Source organism: Chrysochloris asiatica, unplaced genomic scaffold (assembly GCF_000296735.1).
Source record: "Chrysochloris asiatica unplaced genomic scaffold, ChrAsi1.0 scaffold00035, whole genome shotgun sequence".
NCBI lineage: Eukaryota > Metazoa > Chordata > Mammalia > Afrosoricida > Chrysochloridae > Chrysochloris > Chrysochloris asiatica.
Genome location: NW_006408553.1, coordinates 23,152,804 through 23,176,425, shown reverse-complemented (window position 1 = coordinate 23,176,425; position 23,622 = coordinate 23,152,804). Strand labels below are relative to the sequence as shown.

Genomic DNA, 23,622 nt, shown 5'->3' with positions numbered 1-23,622 from the left:
ATTTTATGTTGTCCTGTGGTAGAAAGAAACAAGGTAATTTGAATAGAATGTTTTTTAGATTTTTCTCTTTGCTTTTTTTTTTTTTTTATCTTCTTTTGCTTGTTGGTATATCTGTGTTCTTCTGAATTGTTTCTGAAGAAAATAGAGATCTATTTTGGAAATTGTTCCCTTTTTTTATTAATCTAAAAATTTCTTTATACCAGACTGTGTTTATAAACACAGTGTTGTCCAGTGGACCGATGTGGCCCCATCAGAAGGGGTGTATAGTTTTAGTCACCAATTTTGGTGAATAGTCTTGATCCCTATCACTTCAGTTCTTTATAAAAAAAAAAATCTGTATTTATAATGAAATAGTTAATATGACCTCCAAATTCTTCCCAAGAACTCAGTGAAATTAAATGAGTTCATTTCTTGTAAAGTAAGTCTAAGTCGGGGGAAGCCAGATTTTTTTTTTCTAATAATAAAACGTAAATGATAGTATTGCATGCTCTCTGTAGACATAGAAAAAATATATACACCTGCCTTAACCAAATGTATGATCGTGTTTACACCCCCTTTCTTTATTTTATGGAACACTAGCAGTTTTAATTTGATTTGGTGGGGCCACCAGCTAGCTTTATAACTGTATTTGACAGATCATTTTATATCTCTGAACACTCATTTCCTTATGTGCAAAAAATGAAACTAAATTTAAAAATAAGAGAGGTGCATTCAAACATTGACCTGTGTGACTTTGTAGAATTGATTTTTATGAAAGCATGTATTATATATAAAGGCCCGTATCATTCTATACATGATTGTGTCAATTATGAAAAACATAATTGTCAGAGATAAAATCACAACAAACATGTAATAATAAATTAAGCTCAATAAATGGAATATTGGGGAGTGTGGTGACTCTATAGGACAAGAACTGGACTGCTAACAATCAGTTCATTAGTTCGAACCCACCAGCTGCTCCATGAAAATAAAAAGAGACTTTCTGCTCCCACAAGGATTTACAATCTTGAGAATCTTATACAGGGTCACTATGAGTCAGAACCAATTTGACAGCACTTAACAAGAAACAATAAATGAAATATTAATAAACAGAATATTAATTATTCATTGTTTATAGATTAACTACATCTGTGCTAGACATTTTTGGAAACAAAAAAAAAATAGAGTGAATATATTTCAGATGGGACATTGATGATTTTTAAGGTAATTTGTATTCAGAGAACGGAAAGAAAAGAATAAACTGGAATAAATTGGAGAGGAATGTAAACGTAGTCATTTGTTATATGCCAAGTAGGCATTGAGGTTTCTGTAACTCCTTTTGAGTGACTTGCATGCCTAGGACAATGACACCATCCTAGGAATTGCCATCTGTTAAGTGCCATCTAGTTTATTCTGACTCACTGTAACCCTGTATAGGGTTTCCAAGGAGCAACTGGTAGATTTGAACCACCGACTCTATAGTTCTAAGTCAGTGCTTATCCTATAGCACCGTACCAGGAGTCCATCCTAGGAATTAATAGTAATACATATAACAACAATAACAATCAAAAGTAAGTTAGACACTGGAGCATTTTATGTGTTCAGAAGGCCAGGCAGAAGACTTCAGATGCTGTGATTGCAAGTAGGGAATCACAGTTCTCTATCAGGAAAGCCACATCGTGAAAATAGTAGATGTTCAGAAGAGACTTCCTGAAAAATGTCTAGAGAAGTTAGCAGTTCAATAGGGGAGACTAGGAGTCCTGGTGTGGTGCTTCAGGGTAAGCAGTAGAATGCTGACCTCAGGGTCAGTGGTTTAAACCTAACAGCTGCTCTTCAGAAACCCTGTACAGGCTCCATGTGAGTCAGAATGGACTTAACAGCCCTTCACAACAACAGCAACAACATAGGAGAGAGAAAGGCAAAGACAAGACACTAGCAAAGATTCACGTTAATAAAATCCTGGTGTGATAGTGATGATGCTGTTTATAGTATGTATCAATAGCTGGGTTAACTTCATTGAACAGAGGGATCATACTTCATACTCAAAGCTCTTAACTGCAGCAACAGCATAGATGTAGAAAGAAAATTTTGAAATAATAAACAGGATATACATATATAATATATATTATATATAGATATATATGTATATATATAGTGTTAGAATTTCCAGTCCATAGGAACCGACTGCTAACTCAATCAATCCCCAACTCCAACAATAAAAAGGTTTTTTCTCCCAAACTGGTGTTATACTGTTTTCTGTATCTGAGCATTTTAACATCTATCAGATATAGATCACATTTGTGAAAGTAAGTAGATGAGACTTTTGTGGTTTAAATACTCAGTTCTTCAGGGGACCCTGTCTTCTGTTTCTTCTGTGTTCCTCCTTTCTGTCTCGCTGTGGTGGTGGTGGTTATTAAGTGCCGTCGAGTCACTTCTGACTCATAGGGACCCTGTATAGGGTTTCCAAGGCTGTACATCTTTTCAGGAACAGAAAGTCTCATCTTTCTCCCACAAATCACCTGGTAGATTCGATCTTCTGGCCGTGCAGTGTGTAATTCGCTGTGCTGCAACAACCAGGGATTCTTCTTGTCTCTTGCTAGATGCCATCGAATGAATTCTAACTCACAGAAACCTCATATTTGTCAGAGTAGAACTGTACTCCATAGTTTCCAGTGTCTGATTTTCCAAAAGTGGATCATAGCATCTTACTTCTAAAGTTCCTGTGCATGGACCTGAACCTCCAACTTTTCGGTTAGCCAAGTACACCTTTAAACCCACTGCCAGTTAGTTGATTTTGATACATAGAAACCTTACAGGACAGAATTACCTACCCTAGAGAGTAGTTTTTTCAAGTACATTCCAAGGCTGTAAATTTTGGTGAACGCAGACAGCTACATCTTTCTCCCATAGAACATCGGGTGGTTTTGAACTGCCAAACTTGTGGTTAGTAGGGAAGTGCACAAACCATTGTGCCACTGGACCAAACCAAAACCTAAACTCACTGCTATCATGTCTATTCTGACTCATAGCCACCTCTTAGAGGATTTCTGAGACTGTAAAACTTTATGAGGGCAGACAGCCTCATCTTCTTCTACTGAGCAGCTGGTGAGCTTGAACCATCGATCTTGCTGTTAGCAGCCCAATGTTTAGCCCACAGTGCTACCAGTGCCATCAAGACTCCTGCTATTTGCTTATTTAGTATTAATTAATACATTTTGACTTTGATTTACTAAATTAGCTGGAAGGAAATCCTCTAGTCCATAAAGGAACCAATTTAGATGCATTTGTGCTTAAGGTCAGATGCACTGACTATTCTAAATAGCTTGCATCCTTTTTTCTCATAAAAGAGGCTAGTTAATTACTTAAATTGTTGAGCTCCTTCTAGGCTCAGTGCTAACAGCAGGGATGAAGTGATGAACAAACTGACTCCAGCCTTCATGGAATCCATGGGTATTAAGAATGAGAAACAGACACATTTCAAGTATTTGATTTATTTATAATTTATAGGTGTGCCATGTGCTATGGAGGATATTTAGGAAGCCAAGGAAATGTGGAATAGGAGAACTAAGCTAATCAGAGAGAGAGGGTCTTTGAAAGGAAGTTATACAGTAGCCCTGACCATAAGAAACATATAATCTATTTAGAATAAGATGCACAATTTTGAAATGTTTATATGAAAAGACTTAAATAAAATGTGAATATCTAGATGGTTTATCATTAAATGAGGTGATTGAACTCGACAGACCCAAGAAGCCTGTATGAGTCCCTAAGCTGTTTGACGAGACAAGAAGTGTTATCCTCCAGGGAGCAAGAGCAAACCACAAGTTAGCAGCTCGTATGTCATTGTGTCAGAATGATGTGGAGATGTATGTGATGTAGATTGATCCCATATCCGATTAAATGCTTTGACCCCCAAACTTAAAGATACATCATGTAGAATAAACAATGGTAAGGGTTTGAGTCTGCCGATGAGTATTTCAGAACAAGCTGTGCAAACAGAGCGTTAGGAAGGGCACTAAGGTTCAAACACAGACAGGTTAATCCATAAACACTGCCATCCTCACCATTGGAATTACATGTCCTAGACACTGAGAAACAGCATTCAAGAGCAAGAACAACTTAAATGTTTTCTTCTCAACATTTACTCATGGCTCCAAAGTGGCCACTGTATGTATATTCTGTTATCTCATGGTCTGTAGATTGTCCCCAAGATCATCATAATAATAATAAAAAAAGGATGCTACATCCTCGTCAAATAGTGATGAGGAAATATGAAGATAATATTTTTGGAATATTTTATCTGATTATTTAATATTTTCTTTAATGATGTAGACAAGAGCATACCCTTGAGGAAATATAGATCTTTTGCAAATGATTTTGTTATGGATTAAATTATGTTGTTGTTATTGTTGTTAAGTGACGTTTAATCAATTCCAATCCATAACTACCCTGTGTGGGGTTTCCTAAGAGTAGCTCATGAGCTTGAACCGCCAACCTCATGATTCAAAGTGACTTTGCAGTCCAATGCGTTAATCCACAGTGACACACCAGGATTAAATTGTGTCCCCCCTAAAATATGTGTTGTAACCTCTATTCCTGTGGTTATAATAAATTCTGACCTCTATTCCTGTGGTTATAATCCCATTTGTTGTTGTTGATAAATGCTGTGGATTCAGTTCCAACTCATAGCCACCCCATATGGGGTTTCCAAGGAGCAGTTGGTAGGTTTGAACCACTGACCATATAGTTAACAGTCCAGTGCTTATCCTATAGCACCACACCAGGAACCCATAATCCCATTTGAGTATAGCTATTTGTGCTATATTAATGAGACAGGACTACTATAAGTGTATTTTGAGACAATCACTTTTGAGATAAGATATTTAAAAATCTAAACAATCAATAGAAGTAGAGATGAGGGAAGACTGATGCCAAGCCACCTTGAGATCCCCAAGGAAACAGGAAATATAATTTAAAGACACAAGGATCTTTCTCCTTAGCTAACAGAGAGACAAAGTCTTCCCTGAAAGATGGCTCTCTGAATTCAGTCTTCTATTCTCCAAACTGTGAGAGAATACATTTCTGTTTGTTAAAGCCATCCACTGTGATATTTCTTGTGTAGCAGCACTAAATGACACTTACCCAAAAGAACACAAATTAGAAAAACATGGACAAAGCTCAAGCAATTTCACTTTAAGATAGATGACAGAATGAGATTCATCTTAGAAAAATGCAGACTAATAGTAACCATACATTTGGGAAAACGTAATCTACAATGCAGACACTGACCTAGTGAGTGGGTGATTTCTGGCAAGGATGCTGAGCAGGCTAAGGGTGAGGAAAGTCAGGGTTTGCAATATGACACTGTAGAAAAACAGAGCCAGCACTATTTGAATCAGTGTATTCACTGAGTGTAAGGAGCAGCTCTGGTAGCATAGTAGTTATGAGTCAGGCTGCTCATCTCACGGTCAGCAGTTCAAAACTACTAGTTGTCTCATGGAAGAGAGATGAGACTTTCTGCTCCCATAAATATTTACAGCCTCAGGAATTCTATGCAGGGTTGTTGTGAGTCAGAACCCACTCCATGGCACATAACCAACACCACCACCATGCACTTGTGTCTACACTGCCAACTCTAATTTGCAGAGTGAAAGCAAAAGGCCTTGATGTGTATCATTTAAGCCCACTGATATTCCTCAATATCTATATGTGTGTGTGTCTGTTGACACTTGCATTCCTTAATATTTATAAACATAGACACCAAAAAATATTATTTCAGACTTATTGAGGAAGTGTTGAGGAAGAACACAAAGACATTAGGGATTCTTCTTTTTTTTGTTAAGGTATTATATAACTGTCCAAATATGTTATTGTGGAGTGGTATTATGAAGCAGAATATCAGGTAAGCCTTTTCTCCCTTCGCTTACCTAAACAAGGGAGAATTCATGACACCAAGAAATAAGGACTAGAAGAGAAAGCAGGTCTAAGGATGACTTATAAATTGACTGACTATACATTATACATCGTTTATAAGTAAGCCAACCCTAACTAACCAGAAATTCCTTGGGAGTTTGTGACTGTATCTAGAGACAACATAAATCAAAAGGAAATAATTTATTAGAACATAAAAGTACATACTAAGCAGTAAACTGATTCTCAAAATACATGAATTCCTGATTAAAGATATAATAAACTTATAAAGATATTAGTAGCATAGCAAGATTATTGATTAAGGACAGGTTTTATTTTTATTTTATTGGTGCTGTGCAGGAATCTTGGTGAGTATATTGTATTGACTTATTGAATCATCTGTATACTGGTATTTCAGTAACATAATTTAAATGTGAGGTGATAGACATTTAAGAGTAATAGAGTCTTTTCAGGATCGCAAATAAAAGTTACAGGCTTTTCTTCACAGGAAGTTCTGTGAGGAAGACACCGGGGATTCCTATTTTTAAAAAAAACTGGAGTCTACATAGGGAAGTCTGTTATAAACAATTAAAATAAAAGACAGAAATTCAATATTGGCCTCTACTTGGCAAACCCAATGACTGAATAAAAATCACTTTTGATAATAGTTCTTTATTGAACATTGCAGTCTGATCCTATCTTGGTTCAGTTTAACACATATGTTGCGAGTGTCCTCTTTTATGAGCTGGGCACTGTACTAGGCATTAGTGATGCAAAATGATCAAAATCTGTCAGTCTTCTCAAGCTTGTTATGATCTAGTAAAGGAAAACAATACAGAAACAGAGCAGTTAGGTTATAGTGGAAGATCACAGGACAGTTTGCAGTAAGAGATGAAGAGGGGATCATAACCTCATAACTTAGGGCATAGAAGTGGGGAGACGGGAAGACAGTGGTCAGGAAAGCATTAGTTAGATATGATATAACTAAGTGCAGCTGCAACTGTTCATGAAGTTTAAGAATTTTCACCCCATCACAATAACTCCTGGATGGAGAAGGAGGTGTCGGAAAAAAGTAGAACAAAATTCAGAAACCTAAGAACGGACTTAATGATCTGATAGACTAGTGAAACCCCAAGACTTTGGTCTTAGATCCCCGTCAAGCCTGAAACTGAACCCACCCCCAGGTATCAACTTTCAGAAAAACAATAGATTGATTATAAGGTGAACAGTAACACCAAGGAGGAATGTGCTCCTCATTATCATCAGCCAGATGAGACAGAATGTGCAACATTTTCCCCAAAACACAAAGTTCAAAAGGTAGGAAGGGGCAGGAAAGAGGGATGAGTAGAAATGGGAAACCCAGGGAGGAAGTGGGAAGAGTGTTATTGCACTAAGGGGATTGCAGGCAGTGTCACAAAATAACATGTATACAAATCCTTAAAAGAAAAATTAATACGCTCTGTAAACTTTTAACTAAATTACTTGGGAAAAAAAAAAAAATCCCATCCCATTAAGACCAAGTGTAGGACAAACATTAAGAACAGATATTAGAATAAATGGAATAAAATCCAGTGTGTGTGTGGGAGGGGGGGGGAGTCAAATCGTCTGATCTCAATGAAACAAACATAAATATATTTTTAAAACACTTGTGTTTTTTTCTAAGAAATAAAAGTCTTGGAATTTTTTTGGACTTATGCCAAAGCATTTGCTAAAATCAGGTTAATCTTCTATGCGAATGATTAACTGGATAGCACACTTAGCATAAATTGCTAATATAGAAACGTGTCACAAGCTAGACATTCTTCCTATTCTTTTAGAAGTGATTCCGTAGAATTTAATCAGAGTTTATAATTCAGATTCAATCCACCAGCTGCTCCTTGGAAACCCTAAACAGAATGGCTATGAGTCAGAACTGACTCCATGGCTCTTAACAATATCAACACAGTTCAGATGGGTTTTCATTTGCTTATGACTTCTCTACACAAACAATGCAGTCTACAAATTGTTTATCAAAAACTATTCAAGTCAGTTTCCATTTCCTTCCATCTGATTTGGTAACAATTTTAGATGTTCACAACAGTTACATAATGACTTCAATTGAAAAGCAATAAGTATTTTCCATTTTTGTTACCTCCATGATTATCTTAAAAATCCATTTGATCAAAAATGATAAAAAAAAAAAAAAAGTTCTTGAGTTCTGTCATCCCTGACATTCAGAAAAACTAAAGTCAAGTTTACTATTCGTGATTCCATGTGTTCGGATAAGTATTGATTCATAGAATTTCAATAGTAAAAGATACTTTTGAAAATTACATAGTGAATCCCTTCATTTTATAACTGATAAAGACTGAAGCTACTCAGTAAAACTAAATGTTCTGTACATGCCCTTACAGCAAGATATTCCGTTGCCAAGAAAAGAGAACCTTATTCTTCATCTTTCGAGTTTTAGAGTCTCTTACATCTTAAATTTCAACGGAGCCCTGGTAGGGTAAGGAGTAGACTGCTACTCACAGCTCGGCAGTTCAAACCTATCAGCTGCTCCACAGATGAAAGAGGAGGCTTTCTGCTTCTGTAAATACTCTGTAAATATTTAGAGCCTCATGGTATGGTGCTGTTGGATAAGCACTGTGCTGTTAAACTGACCAACCACTCTCAGAAACCCTATACATGGTCACTATGAATAGGAACCAACTCAAGGACACAACACCACACGCATACCAAACTAATACATTGTTGCTATCAGTGAGACTTGACCGGATGAAGGTGGGTTTGGTATTTTGGATTTATAATTTTCTTAAAGAGCCCTAGTCACACAGTGGGTGAAGCATCAAGCTACTAACACCAAGGTTCAAACCCAATAGCAGCTTCATGGTAGAAGGAATTGCTGCCTGCTTTCTTATGGGTTTACAGTTTCAGAAATCCTCAAGAGCAGTTCTACTCTATGAGTCCGAGTCAATTTGGCAGCAGTTTGATGGTTTTTGCTTGTTTTGTCAAATCTCTTGGGAATCTTGTTAAAATACAGATTCTTATTCTTAGTTCTGGTCTAAGGCATGAAATTCTGCATTTCTACTAACAAGCTCCCAGGAGATGCTGATGTTCTTGGTCCATGGACCACACTTTGAGTGGTATGACTTTAACAGAGAAAATTCATTTCCCAAGTGAAGATAAGCATTAGTGAAAGTATAGTTCTGATTTAGATATAGATGATTGCTCCAAAAAGGATTTGTGCACCTAAAATAGTGCTAAGTTTTACTATCCCAAATATTCTGTGTGATCTTGTTATGTGCAGATACCACTCTCCTATACTACTCGTTTCCTGAAAAACACTTCGTTAGACGTTTGTAATAAATAACAAATTAAATGGGTAGGGATGTTTTTTCTTTAACCACTTCTATCTTCGTGCCTTGTATTGGCTGTTCACACAACTCTTTTCATCTAAGATACCTAAATGATATTTTACAAATAAATATATTACTTGTCTTAAGGGACTCAAGATTCCTGAACTACTTGTTAATTTCATGAATCTTAAATAAGAGCATTTCTTGTCTTAGATGACTGAATTTCTCTTTTTCTTTCTCTGTATCTTTCTCTCTCTCTCTCTCTCTCTCTCTCTCTCTCTCTCTCTCACACACACACACACACACACACACACACAGGTGGACACACTTTTTACACCATATTCTTTGTATGGAAAAAAAAAAGATAGGACTATCATGTAATCAATACGATAACTTTTATTTGTCAAGAATGCAAGCAAGATGAAACAATTGTTTTAAATGTCCTTAGTTCTAGAATTACCTACTTATGTAATGTTGTTGTTGTTAAGTGCTGGCAAGTTGGTTCCGACCCATAGTGACCCTGTATAGGTTTCTGAGGAGCAACTGGTAAGGCTGAACCACCGACTTTGCAGTTCAAACCAACTTTGCAGTCCAGCGCATTAACCCACAGTGCCACACCAGGACTCCCTAATTATGTATATGTCAGTAAATATCCATATAGATGCCCTGATGGCATAGTGAGTGACCCATTGGGCTGCTAACTTTAAGGTGAGCAGTTCAAACCCACCAGCCACTCTTGTAACAATTTACAATCTCACAAACCTTAGGGAGCACTTCTTCTCTGCCCTATAGGGACACTGTGTGTTGGAATCAACTCAATGGCAGTGAGTAGGAGCTATCTATATGGATGTACTAGGGAGGCCTCTGAAAGTTTGTGGACAAATGGAATTAGATCATTGGAATTTTCCCACAAACCTTTTGAAGCCACCTCTTTTATCCTGCTTCAGAAACAAGTAAAATAGCTCAAAAACAAAAACCTCCAAAACTGTTAACGTAAGAAATTGTTTTATCAAAAATAAGTCCCCATATTATTTTATTCACATTCTTACAAAAGCATGTAAAATTATATTTTAGGAGAAATGGCCCAATCTCATAGATTATAATTCTTAATATACTTACCTCTTTGGGTAGATCTTCATCTACTCACTGAAGCAAATATATTCTAGCCAAGAACAACCAGTTTATTTATACATATATATGTTTTGAAGAATTCAAAAGGGATATATCAAGATAAAGTATTAATTGTTAAGATTATTGATATTATCATTAACGACCAAAATTATGCTCTAATTTTACACAAATATTCATGGGGCATAAAATCTAGAACGACTAGTATTTTATCTTGTAGGCCATTCTTCATGAAATAGTGTTACATATCAAATCTCTAGACACCAATTTTTTAGCACTGAATTTGGTTTGAATGGAAAGATATCATCTCTTTATTAGTAAATGAGCACAGTGATTCTGTAGGATACGCACTGGACTGCAAAGCACAAGGTCAGTGGTTTCCACCAGGTAGGCAAAGGCTGAGGCATTCTGTTTCTGCAAAGATTTACAAACTTAGAAACTCTATACAAGAGTCGCTAAGAGTCAGAACTGACTCAACAGCACTTAACAGCAACTATATAAGTAAAAATAAGTAGTTTTATTCACATCTTTTTGAGGCCAAAAAGATAGTCTCTGCTCTTATATGTGGATGCTCATTTATCCTTAACAAGAAAAATTTGTGTGTAAATCACAAAACATATGCTATGATAATGAATTTGTATTTGATAGGTGCTTTACATCAGTATATTTGCTTACTAAAATTTATGATGGAGTCCTGGTGTTGCACTGTAGGATAAGCACTATACTGCAAGGTCAGTTTGAACTGCAAGGCTAGCAATTCAAACTCAACAGCTATTCCTTAGAAACCCATTCAGGGTTACCATGAGTCAGAACGGACTTGACAGCACTTAACAATAACAAACCTAATGATAGCCCTGTTATTTGGAATATTATATCAAGTGCTTTAGTTACTAGAGCAACAGTGACAAAAAGATCAACTATAAAGGACTTCCATATTTAAGCATAGTCCTATTGCATGTCCAGAAAGACAATATAATATTAACATTTTAGAATTTTGATATGTAAATATATGTGAGTGAATAAAATATTAGGTTTTTAAATTGTATTAACTGAAGTGCAAAATGAGAGCTATTAAATACTACAACAGAAGAATATTTATTCTAAGCTTAACAATATATTTGTCTTTGATTTGGGATAATTAGGTTAAGTGAAATTTGTATTGTTAAGGATCTGCTTTTACTGTCTATCTTTCATAGTATATGTATCAGTACTTAAAAACAGGGGAATATATTCTTTTTTTTCCCAGTAATTGTTGTTGTTGTTAAGTGATGTCATGTTGGTTCCTACTCATAGCGACCCTGTATAGGGTTTCCAAGGAACGGCTGGTGAGCTAGGAACGCAGACCTTGCAGTTCAAACGTATCTTACAATCTGTAGTGCCACACCAGGACTCCAAATTTCATGCAGTATAAAATTATTTGACTTGTAGTTTAGATTCAGTACGTTAACCATTTCCAAAAGTTGACTAAATTATATAATAACACCTATGGAATAGGTAGGAGTTCTGGTGTGGTGTTGCAGGACTGAACCGCAAGGTTGGTATGAACCACAAGGTTGCGAGTTCAAACTCGTCAGCTGTTTCTCGAAAACCCTAAACAGGATCTCTATGAGTCTGTACCAACTTGATGGCACTTAACAACAATAATAACATGGAATATGTACAAAATTGGGTGCATATAAAAGAAAATGTTCAGGTTATTTAATAAAGACTATGGTTGGAACCATGTAAATTTCTGTTGAAACTGCTCTTTTAACATTCTAAGGGATATTGCTCAGTGGCACACGAGTTAATTGCCCAAGGAAAAATGGCCTATCTGCCACCCCAATTCAATTCATTAACTTCACTGTAGTTAAATTTCAGTTAATTGTTCTTTCGAAGACTGAAGCAAACAACAAAAATGTATAACCCACAGTTTTCATGGAACACTGTTTCCTATATGTTTGTCTTTTCTTTTTCTTTATGTTGTTCAGTAACCAGGTCATTTATAGGAATCTCCATATTCCATAGGAGGAAAGTTGCCAGTCTGAAAGTTCAGTGTCTTTAGCGTTCGATTGCTTATCACATTTTTGCCCTCTAGGTGCCAACCTGGATTCACTGGAGCAAGATGTACTGAAAATGTGCCCATGAAAGTCCAAAACCAAGAAAGTATGTTAAAATAATCTGAAATCTGCTTTCTCCCCAAACTACAGCAACAGTCACTATCACTTGGTGTTTTTCCAACTCAGTTGTAACTGATTTCCTTTTGTTCTAATTATGGTTCAGCCACTCAGGGCATTACCCTCTAAAATATGATGTTGTTTGACTGTACCTCAACATGGACCCTGAAGAATGACCCATCTGGCTAATGAGTGTTGCTGGCAATCATGGCAGGCAAGCTAACCCCACACACAAAAATGTTTTCTTTAAATGGAAAACTGAGAGGAATAAATCAGATTTAATTTTATGTGGCTCACTTTGAAGGAAAGCAGTCACTTGAAATACTTGGACTTTTCTGTCATACAAACCCAAACACTATACATTTTTGTCCAAAATGTTAATCATTTGGGGAAATGCCAGAGTCTGAAAGCCATGATTAGCACAAAGATTCTGTTCCTGAGGGTGAACTCACCAAGTTCAGTCAATTGACACTGAAGGAGCTTCTTTCTAGCATATATTCACCTCTTTTCTTTTTCTCTGTTTTTTCTACCATTGTTTTTTTTGTTTCTTCTCTCAGGTGCCCAAATGAGTTTACTGGTGATCGCTGCCAAAACTACGTAATGGCCAGCTTCTACAGTACGTCCACTCCCTTTCTGTCTCTGCCTGAATAGGAGCATGCTCAGTCGGTGCTGCTTTCTTGTTGCTGCATCTCCCCTCAGATTTCACCTAGAGCTAGATGTGTTTTACCAGGTCTAATATTGACTGCCTCTGCCTGTCGCATGAGAACATTAACAAAAGCAATTGTATTACTTCCTCTGTTCGTGACTAGTTGGCTCTGAGTTACTACTAATAGGTGTGTGAGGCTCCAAATGTTTCTGAAGTTGATATTGAATAATGTAATACAAAATGATAGTCAATATCAAACAGTGAAATGACAATAAAGGCATTTAAAAGTCTCAGTTTTATTGATAAAATAAAAATCATTCCACTAAACAGTCCATCTTCTTTATAAAATGACAACATTCAGAAAAGGATGTTGCTAAATTGTAATCCATATACAACTGAAATGATGGTAAGTTAATTTTGATTGACAATGTGTTATTTATAACAAATAAACATAATAAAAAGAGTTCAGGTGTTTCTCTTCATTAACCAAACAGTTTGCATTTAGGTATACAAAAGCATTGAGTAGGAAAATTAGAAACAAACATTTCACAGCAGTGAGCTAGCCTCACTTCCACTTATATTGCTAAGGGAGTAATTCAGGTAATTTAGGACTAGTTTGAACAATTAAATATTTTTTTTAGTTAATTTTAAAGATAAGCTTGGGGAGAAACATGTTATTTCAATATTCATTACTTAATTTGAAATATAACCGTTCAACCCTAGGGAACAACAATATATACATATATTTGTGTTTTTTTAATGCAGAGCTATGAAATTGTGATAGGCTTTGTGGCTTCCTAAAGTTCTGAACACCATCCCAATAAGAAACAATTCAGATTTTATATAATTGCATAAATAACTAGTGTATGTTTTTGTGTTTCTTTTGTGAACAGGGACCATTAGAGTTTGGTCCGCCCTGGAGCTTTCAAAGCATTGCATTCAAAACAAACTCCATATAGTTATTCATTTAGCTCAAGAGTTGGCTTTTTTTTCTTCTTCTGTCAAGGGTCAGTTGGTAAATATTTAAGGATTGGCAGGTGATACAGTCTCCTGTCACAACTACTTAACTCTGCCACTGTAACACATAAACAGCTGTAGGTCATACATAAATGAATGAGCATGACTGTGTTACAATAAAACTTCATTTACAAAAATAGGCAGCAGGCTAAATTTGGCCAGCAGGCCATAGTATGCCAATCCCTGATCTAGAGAGTCAGTTGCTCACCGTGAAAAATATTTCACATAGGTTATTGCACTTTAAATTGCCATAACGTGAGAAACAATGTGGTAAGCTTATCTACATGCATGCAGAGCATAAGGTTCTGGAACTCATAGTAACATTGTTAGGGAGGTATCAGAATGAATTCCATAATGAAGTTTGTTGTTGTTGTTAAGTGCCGTCGAGTCGTTTCCGACCCATAGCGACCCTGTACAGGGTTTCCGAGGCTGTAAATCTTTACGAGAGCAGAAGGCCTCATCTTTCTCCCGCGGAACAGCTGGTAGTTTCGAACTGCTGGCCTTAAGGTTCGCAGCCCGATTCGTAACCACTACGCTACCAGAGCTCAACCCATGATATTTAATCATTTATTTAGTAAGCGGGTAGGTCTTTTATATTTACATGAATTTACAAATCTTTTATATTTAAATTTATTTACATGAATTTATCAAAGATGTGGCATAAGCCATTTTCTGTTTAAAAAATGGATAAATTGATATGGTTAAAATTTCAGATACAATCTTGGCTTTATTCACAAAGATTTAAATAGTATGCCTTTAGTAGATAAAATTTTCCTCTCTATGGCTATAGGTTAATATTACAAAGGCAGATAAGATGAACACTAAACAGAGAGAATAAAAGTTTATTTACCACATGAAAACCCATTCTTTTTAGAACTGCGTTTGTATTCAAATAGCATAGCTTTAGCAAATCTATATGGCATAAAAAGGCATTCAAATTATAATTTGGAACTTAATGAAAATTCTGACTACTTAAGTGTAATTATAATTGATGTTATAGAGAATTTCTTTGTTTTTTGAAGGCAGTGCAGGGTACTATGTAGAGAAAAGCATTCAAACCAAGGTATTTCCCAGAATAATAATGGAGTTAGTTATATCTGGCAATAAAAAATGTGCTTAACCTCTTTTAGACCATTTTCTCTTTCATAAGACATCACTTAAAAATGGCTACTATGTATTTCTGAATTTCTGAGTGGCCTTCCTTAAATCAGTTCTTTACTAAGCCTTAAATGACAGTTTAGGAAGGCATCCAGGAAACGCGTGTTGGTATTTAACCTGATTTTAACACAATTTAGGAAGCCCATTTATAAACAAAATATGTAATGACTGAGGTGCCATATACCTGAAAAACGAAGACCTTCTAGTCAGAGACTGCTGCTCAAAGCTGTCTTATACAAGAATGCTTAACCTCTGGGTCTGAAAGTCTCAATTTTTATCTCTGCATACCCCCACAGAGAAGGCAGGAACATAAAGATGTTTTTGCTACTCTTAAGAGCTTTCGATTCAAGTCGCAGCAATTAAGGGTGCAATAAAGGACTGCAGTCACAGTGACCATTTTTCAGATTTAAGTGTTTATTTGTATTCAGTAAATCTGAAGAAATGTAAGTTAAATTTTAAAAGAAAGATATTCCCCAGCTTCAAAGAGAAACAATTCTAAACTTTACCAAACCACATTTTCAAATAACAAAAAATAACATTCTAAAACAACATAAAATTTTGTAAAATGTTTATTAGCACATAACTTGCATTATTGGTATTTTCATACAATGATTCTTCTGGTTAGAACGTCTGGTGGGGCATTTACTGATTCATAAAAACTGATTTAAAACACAAATGAAAGAAATAAATTATGTTTTATATAAATTTCTTGAAAGCAGAAATTTGTCCTAAAATAAAACACTTATTGTAGTTTTTAGTAAAATACTGTCAAGATTAGTCAGCTTTAAATTTGACCTATCTTGGCACTGAGTTTCTATTGGAAAGAATCATGTTCATCTGTATGTGTGTGAGTGTGACTGTGTGTATACAGACAGTGCATAATCAGTTTATAGAGGAAATAGGTGTACACAGCTTCAATAGTTATAAGCAATATGAAGTAAGTATATTACATATAAACTAATATATAATAGTAGGATAAACACTGGGTTACTAATGGCAAGGTTGGTGGTTCAAACTCACCAGCTGCTCCTCAGAAACCCTATATCGAGTTGTTTTGAGTCAAAACCAACTTTATAGCACTTAACAACAACAATTATAAATTAATGTAAATTATAGTATATTTTTAAAGAGTACAGTTTTAGAACATTTAAGTATATTCTCAAAGTAGGTTAACTAGTTTGGAAACATAGGTTACTAGTGCATAAATTATTTGATCTAATTTCTAAATACTTAAGTAACCTGTGGTGATTATTAGCTTATTTATCCAACATGTTTATCTTGCTGACAGTCTAGTCTGCTGACAGACACATTCCACCTATGATAGACTTATCACAAATTCCAACCTTAAATGAGATTATACTCTGTGTGTGTGTTTGTCTTTGTGTGCTTGTGTGCTCATATGCACATGAAAATTTGGGAGTAAGGAGAAAGTCTCCTTTCACAGTTCAAAAGGTTCAATAGCAATACGGAGTGACATGTGAAAAACACATATTCTACATTTGTAAAGGTAAGTCTAAAATTAAAAAGCAGATGCTAATTTGGTCCCATTTAGAAATGGGGTTGATAGAATTCCTGTAGAAACATCAAAGGTACAAAAAGTGAAAACTACACACGTCTTAGAGATTACTTACAAGTGTAGACCCAAGATGCTTAAGAGTAAAATTCTGAATGTCTTCAAACTTTAATAGAAACCATGACTTTGGTTTAAAAAAAAAAAAAGTTATACTGTTCTTTTCTTTTAGTGAAATTGAAAGCTTAAATGAACCTTCAGGTTAACCATCTTTCTCCAAACAATTATAAAATCCTAAGACAAAATATTAGTGAGTCCATATTCAACAGTTTCTGAAGACTGCTAGATTTAAATTAATTTTTCATATTGCTTAGTGCACAGCAGGAAATCACATGTAGAAAAGGAAACGAAATTGTTTACAGTAACCTTTGTGTTTTTGAATTATTAATTTAATTTGAAAAATGTAGTGGCTAGGCAGAAGTTCAATAGGAAGCATGTGATTCATAATGAGCCTATACCAACATTAGATTAAATATAACAGATAGAAAGTAATCTCTTCAGAGAACGAAAAGTGTTTGTGGATTCTGTTCCTTATGACTTACAACAAAAGGAATATAGCTACCAATAGGGCAAATAAATGATAGCAGCATTTGCTTCAGGTCTAGAATGACTTATGCATGCTTCCTCCGCTTGTTTCCTTGTTAGGGCTTATGGCCAGAAGAGATTTCAATTTTAAGTACCAATTTCCCATTGAATTATTGAAATTGGAGCTGCCTGATATGAATGACTTCCCCTGAAATTAAATTACATAGTTAGGCTCACAGACTTACCTATAAAACTGTAAATGCAGTAATATGTATGCATGGGCATGCCACTAATTTTATTGAAGACTTAACCAAGCTTTCTACGTAACTAATACAGATCATTAGCAGTGTTCACGTAGACATGGAGTCATGATTCTCTGGAAAGAATCTATGTAGTTATCTCTTAATTTTAACCCTGAAAATATACTGACTGGTTGGAGGAAAAGTGAGGAGGAGTCTAGAGAAGAAAATGGCATCACACCCTCATGGAATTGAATAAGAAATTTATTGTCCACTTCCTTCAAAAATGAGTTTTTTTCACCTTGACTTCCCCAAGTTTATCTAAAGGGCAAAACACAAGTCAATCTGACAATAGACTGTTTTCCTGAGGCCATGAAATCCATTTAGATCTGAATGCATTGTTATTTTGCTGTGAACTTTGTGCAACCAAGTTCCCCTCCCAACACTGGGTTATGAAAGATTTAGTTCTTTCCCTGTGTACTCTGAAGTACAGAGAGACTCTCACAGATACAAGTATAATATATAGTGTCTCCTTTTACCATTATCAGAGACTTGATGTGGCACTGTTAGATAAGCACTGCATTGCTAACAGAAAGATCAGTGGTTCAAATCCACCAGCCACTCCTCAGAAATCCTATACAGGGTCACTATAAGTCAGAACCCATTCGACAGCACAAACAGCAAAAACATTCCCATTGTTACTGTGTTTATTATTTGATTTTGTTTTGTTTTTTAAATCTGGTAGCTTCATCTCCTTAAGTGGGGCGGAAAGTTTCTAAAGACTGTATTTATGGATATACCCCAGGGCCCTTCAGAATTTTCCTGGCCATGCAATTGATAAAAAAAACTCAGCCTAAATGCAGCAGGTAGCTTAAGGCGAATTTCAAGATCTATCTGTAGCTCCCCCTGCTGCTTGCTGACACTAGAGTTCATGGGGTTTGGGAAGCCACATGACTCACAGCTTTCTCAGGATCACCTGTGAGACATGTGTGATAAGTATTTGTCAGTGAGAAATTAACTTGTCTGAAGTCACTGTCCATGTACATGGCAGAGGCAGAACCTGAAACTAAGACACTCCTATATGCATTCCCTCTATTTGTGAGTTAACTCTTCCAGATTTGTACTTCTGTGGAGAAGGACTCCTGACCCACATTTTTATCAAAAGTAGGAAATGCTTCTCCCATTGTTGAGTTCCCTGGTATCTCTCAAATGTAATCAAGTGAAGGTAATACATACAACCTGAACCTCTGACTTAGTTTGTGCCCTATTTAACCACCTGCTAGCCACCCCACCTCACGTGCAGATGTAATTGAAGTCTTAAAAGTGTCTTGGAATTTGATTGCTAATTTTTGCCAAGAATGGAAAGTGATTTTTTATTTTTGGTCCATTTTCCCTATCTCCTTATTTGAGCTCATGCAGGTTCTGTTGTTCCTGAAAATCTGGAGTCTCTGGAGTCAGAGTCCACCAGACCTACTGACTGTGGCCTCACACATTTGAGAACTTTCCAAGGGGCAGATCCTCTTGTGCCTGGGCCCTAATGACGGGGTTGCGGTAGGGCATCCTTTAAAATGGTTTCTTGGGGAAAACTTAGCACCATGGACCTATCATCTAATTTGCTCTCTGATATTTCAGGGCATAATGAGGACCTCAAGAATACACCCCCTCACCCACCTCTTTTTCTTTTTATAGTTTGAAAATAGTATAAAGAGCTGTCCTGTGCCACACAGGAATGATATGAAAAAACTGAAAGCAAATTCAATCTCTGTCCTGTCTGGCTTTTTGGTCCGAGGGTTTCTGTGAATGAAATCATATAAACTGTGGAGAAAATTAAAGGATAGGAGAAAAGAAGTAGATGCATTTTCTAAAAGTTGCCAAAGCAACAAACACTTTGAAGAAATTACTCAAAAATGCTGAAAACAGATAACAGCATGATAAAAATGTCAGACCAAACTATTGTCCTCTTGGTTTCTACTCCTGCCACTGTGAGTTTGTTGTTGTTGTTAAGTGACGTTGAGTCGGTTCTGACCCTTAGCTACCCTGTACAGAGTTTCCGAGGCTGTAAATCTTTACGGGAGCAGAAAGTCTCATCTTTCTCCCGCGGAGCAGCTGGTAGTTTCGAACTGCTGACCTTAAGGTTCGCAGCCTCATTCATAACCACTTCACTACCAGAGCTCCTTACTGTGAGTTTAGGGATTAAATATTTCATCTCCCTAGAATTTTGCACCTGTTTTTTAAAAAGAGAGGATTGAAATGATCTTTCTCAGGCCTTTTCTGACAGTTCGGTATGTTTATTCCTGAACAATGAAGAAGAGAACAACACAGACAAAATAACTTCCCCTTCAGTCAAGTATTTCAAGGGTTAAAAGAGACACAGAGTCCTGGCATTTGCACACCTCTGAAAAAGAGAGGTTCCCTAGACGGGCCAGAAGGAGCTACCTGAGCACTGCTTTGCCAATCACCCACCTTCTGCCCTGTTCAATGTGCACGCACAGAAAGCTGTAATAGTCATGTGTAATGTGTTTTGGAGTGCAGTGTATTGCTCTTTTCTGAAACTTTTTCCCTTTCTTTCTTTTTTTGTCAACTTTCTGCATTGGCAGAGCATCTTGGGATTGAATTTATGGGTATGGACCAATCATCATTCCTTTTAGCCTGCAGAATTTAGAGACTATGAGCTTAAATCTTTTTTTGTTTCCTACTCTTACCTTTCAGTTCCTAACTAATTTGCTTTTTCTTTAGAAGGGGACATACAGCTATAACAATGATTTCTTTGCCTTCAATCTATGATTAGTTTAACGGAATGTTACTGAGCACAGCAGCTTTTGTAATCCCAAGCTTCATTTAGGGTTAAACAATCACCTCACTTGCTGCAAATTCATAAGTCTCCTACATCGCTTGATCCACTGATTGGATCTGGCTATGGTGGTATATTAAATCTGGGGTAAATTGGAGTGGTACAGAAGGTGACAGGAGAATCAGACAAGAAAACTGAGAACAAAAGCTTTTAAATGCATCCTCTTAAGAAACACATCACATCTTAGACTGAAAGGAGTTTGACATACAAAGTAAAAAATCATCTTCTAGTGAAAGAGAAAGCTTTCACCCCACAACACCATATTATAGGCATAAATTTAGATTACCCTAATTTTCTGGAGATGTTTAAGCACGAATGTAATCAATTTAATTATTTTATGAACATTATTTTATGAAAAGAGAAATATGCCTTACACTATTTCAGATAGAGATTTTAGTGTTGAAAGAATTAAAATTAAGCCACTAAAATTATCCAGACAAGTAATCCAATTGAGATTTTCATACTGGAAATATATAGAGAATAAGTCATGAGCCAATGATATTTGGGGATGCTCATTTTGAAGACTTTCATCCTAAATAGTTGGAAAAAAAAAAACAAAAACAAAAAACCTGAGTGTGGAACAGAGCAGGGATGCTTGCCACCTTCACTGGGGCACCACAGAGCAACCCTAGCTGCTCTCACTAAACAGGATACTCAGGCCTACCACGTGGTGTGTTTAGTCAACAAAGCAGGATCCTGGCTAACAGGACATCTCACCATCCAGCTGGTCTTGGGTTTGTGTGAAGCCAGGGTACCAGTAGTTGCTGCTACTTTTGAGTAATAATCTCACAGCCTATACCTAATGTCCCTTATAGAATCAGTGATACATGAAGTGGTAGCAATCTCTAACAATCACAGAGATAGAAACTCAACTGCCCATCACCTCAAAACCACATTCTCAGAAAAAAACTCTTAATTGGTGGGGAGTGTTTCCAAATCTTTGAACATGCATGTTTGTATAATGGAGGACATTTCCCAAAAATTCAAAGTGCAAAAGGATGTACCACCATCAGTAGGTGACACACTGTCTATATTAGGAGAATTGTTTGCTAGGAGAATGGGTTAATGCTCTTAAGATGAAAATTGTTCCACTTCTGAAAAGAGTTTTGTTGTTGTTATGTGCCATGGAGTCAGTTCCAATTCATAGCAACCCTGTGCAGGGTTTCCGAGGCTGTAAATCTTTATGGGAGCAGAAAGCCTCATCTTTCTTGTAACTGACCCTTATTGCAGGGGGAATAAGACTGTCCCCTTTATCCATTACAGCATCTTTCTCTTGCTTTATTGCTTCAGACCCATTAAGCCTCTACACTCATCCTTAAGGAAAATCAGACCTTAAAGGTCAACTAAAACTAAAAAAGACATGGGCTCTGTCTCTTAGCATGGTCATATCAGACTGGAAACTATGCTGGATGTGACTATGATACTCCCAGTTAAATTAAAGTTTCGGAACCGTTTCTACTCATTAAGGCAAACCCACCAACTAGACAAAAAAAAAATTATTTTTTTTTTAACTCCTGCCTCTAATTTACTTTTGCCCTATTGACCCTTTTACAATATGAAAAAAAGCAAAATAAAAGATTCCATCATTTATATTATTCAAATATTTTCCCTTGCCACATTAACACATTAATATTATATATAAATCTTAGGGAAATCAAAGCAAAGTTTAGTTGAAAAGCATGTAGTGCATTTGCCAATGCTGATATAAATGCAAAAAACCAATCCCATAACTGTATTATATTCTATGAACCTTTCCTTTAATTGGTTCATTTAATGTTTCATATTATCCATTGGCCTTAACCAAGCTACCTTTTTATTTCCATAAAATAATCCATTCCGTGTCTGATTTTACTGGAGAATTTATGTGTTCCTATATAACATAGAAAGGGTGAGCTATTTGTTCACAGAACCAACTCGAATCTATTATTGAATTAACAATCACAGAAAACTTATCAAAAGAATCCCTGAGAATATGCATGATGCCTTTTTTCCTTTGGCTCTTACATACATATCCCCATTTTTACATTTGCAGACATTTCTAAAGGTAGAATATAAAGGTGGTAGGTACCATGGTCTTATAGTTTTAAAAGATGAAATACTAGGGGAAATGGAAGAAGACACAGTCAAGCAGGGCAACAGTACTTCCACTCCATGTATTGTTTTATTAACCAACTCCTCACAGCCAAGGGAGCCCTTCCCTGTGGTCTTTTGTCCATGGCGCCGGACTAGTATGTCAACTTTCTAGACTTACTAAACCTGATCCGGATGCAAAGGTCAAGGAAGAGGTACAGTGGCATCAGCTCACAGATTAGCACCTCATAAAATTCAATTTCCTGTCCTGAGGCTATGGGGGTGGGGAGGCAGATACAAGCAATTAACAAATGAGCATCCAGATGTCCTGTCCGCATTTGACTTGTGCACACAGTAACTATGTGACACCACTGTTTTTGGTGCGTTGCTTCACTGCAAGTCACCAGCTGCTTTGCTTTCTAATTGTGGCTTCCACATGCCAGCTAGCCTAGGTTAGAAGTTATGCTGTATGGGATCACCCTTCCAACTCTGCATCCACTTTTTATCCCCCACCCAAGCATTTCCTCTCTCAGGTTTTCTTTTCTTTGTTTATTTTTCCTCCCTTAGTATCAGGCATGCTGTGCCAGGGACTTCAGATGGCTCCTTAACTTTTAACCCTATTTTCCCTTGTACTTTACTTCCTCACTTGTTCAGTCATTCTGTCATTCTGTCAGTCTGTCTGTCCTCTTGGTTTATTTTTTCTTTCCACTTCAAACTTTTTTTTTTTTTTTTTGAATAATCTGTGCAGCGTTCTAGTCTTTTATCCACTGACTTCTGTTCTCCTCCCCCTCCTGTTAATAATAATCAGTGCTATATTAATTTGATTTGACAATGTTCCTGATCTGTTAACTGGAATTTAATTATCATGGGCTCGGCTTGTAGGAAATGTTTGGTTTAACGATAAGGCTCACTGTATCATAGAAATTAAATTTCACTTTTTCATTTCAAGAAAGCTTTTTTGGGGTTGTCCTTTCTCAACAGAGAAAAAGGTGGCATTCCAGAGACTAGGAATACAAATTGGAAATACTCCTTAAG

General features: G+C 36.4%; 1 protein-coding gene across 5 annotated transcripts in view; it reads left to right on the top strand.

Moving 5' to 3' along the window:
* Positions 1-23,622, top strand: part of NRG1 (neuregulin 1) — a 274,308-nt gene that overhangs the window by 239,421 nt on the left and 11,265 nt on the right. For 2 of the 5 annotated variants that reach the window (XM_006859980.1, XM_006859978.1), the window contains one exon: positions 12,433-12,500. In XM_006859980.1, coding sequence (XP_006860042.1) covers positions 12,433-12,500 — 68 coding nt within the window. Of the gene's footprint in view, positions 1-12,432; positions 12,501-13,068; positions 13,649-20,263; positions 20,288-23,622 lie in introns of those variants that run through there. The other 3 variants (XM_006859977.1, XM_006859979.1, XM_006859981.1) reach the window with 3 other exon arrangements.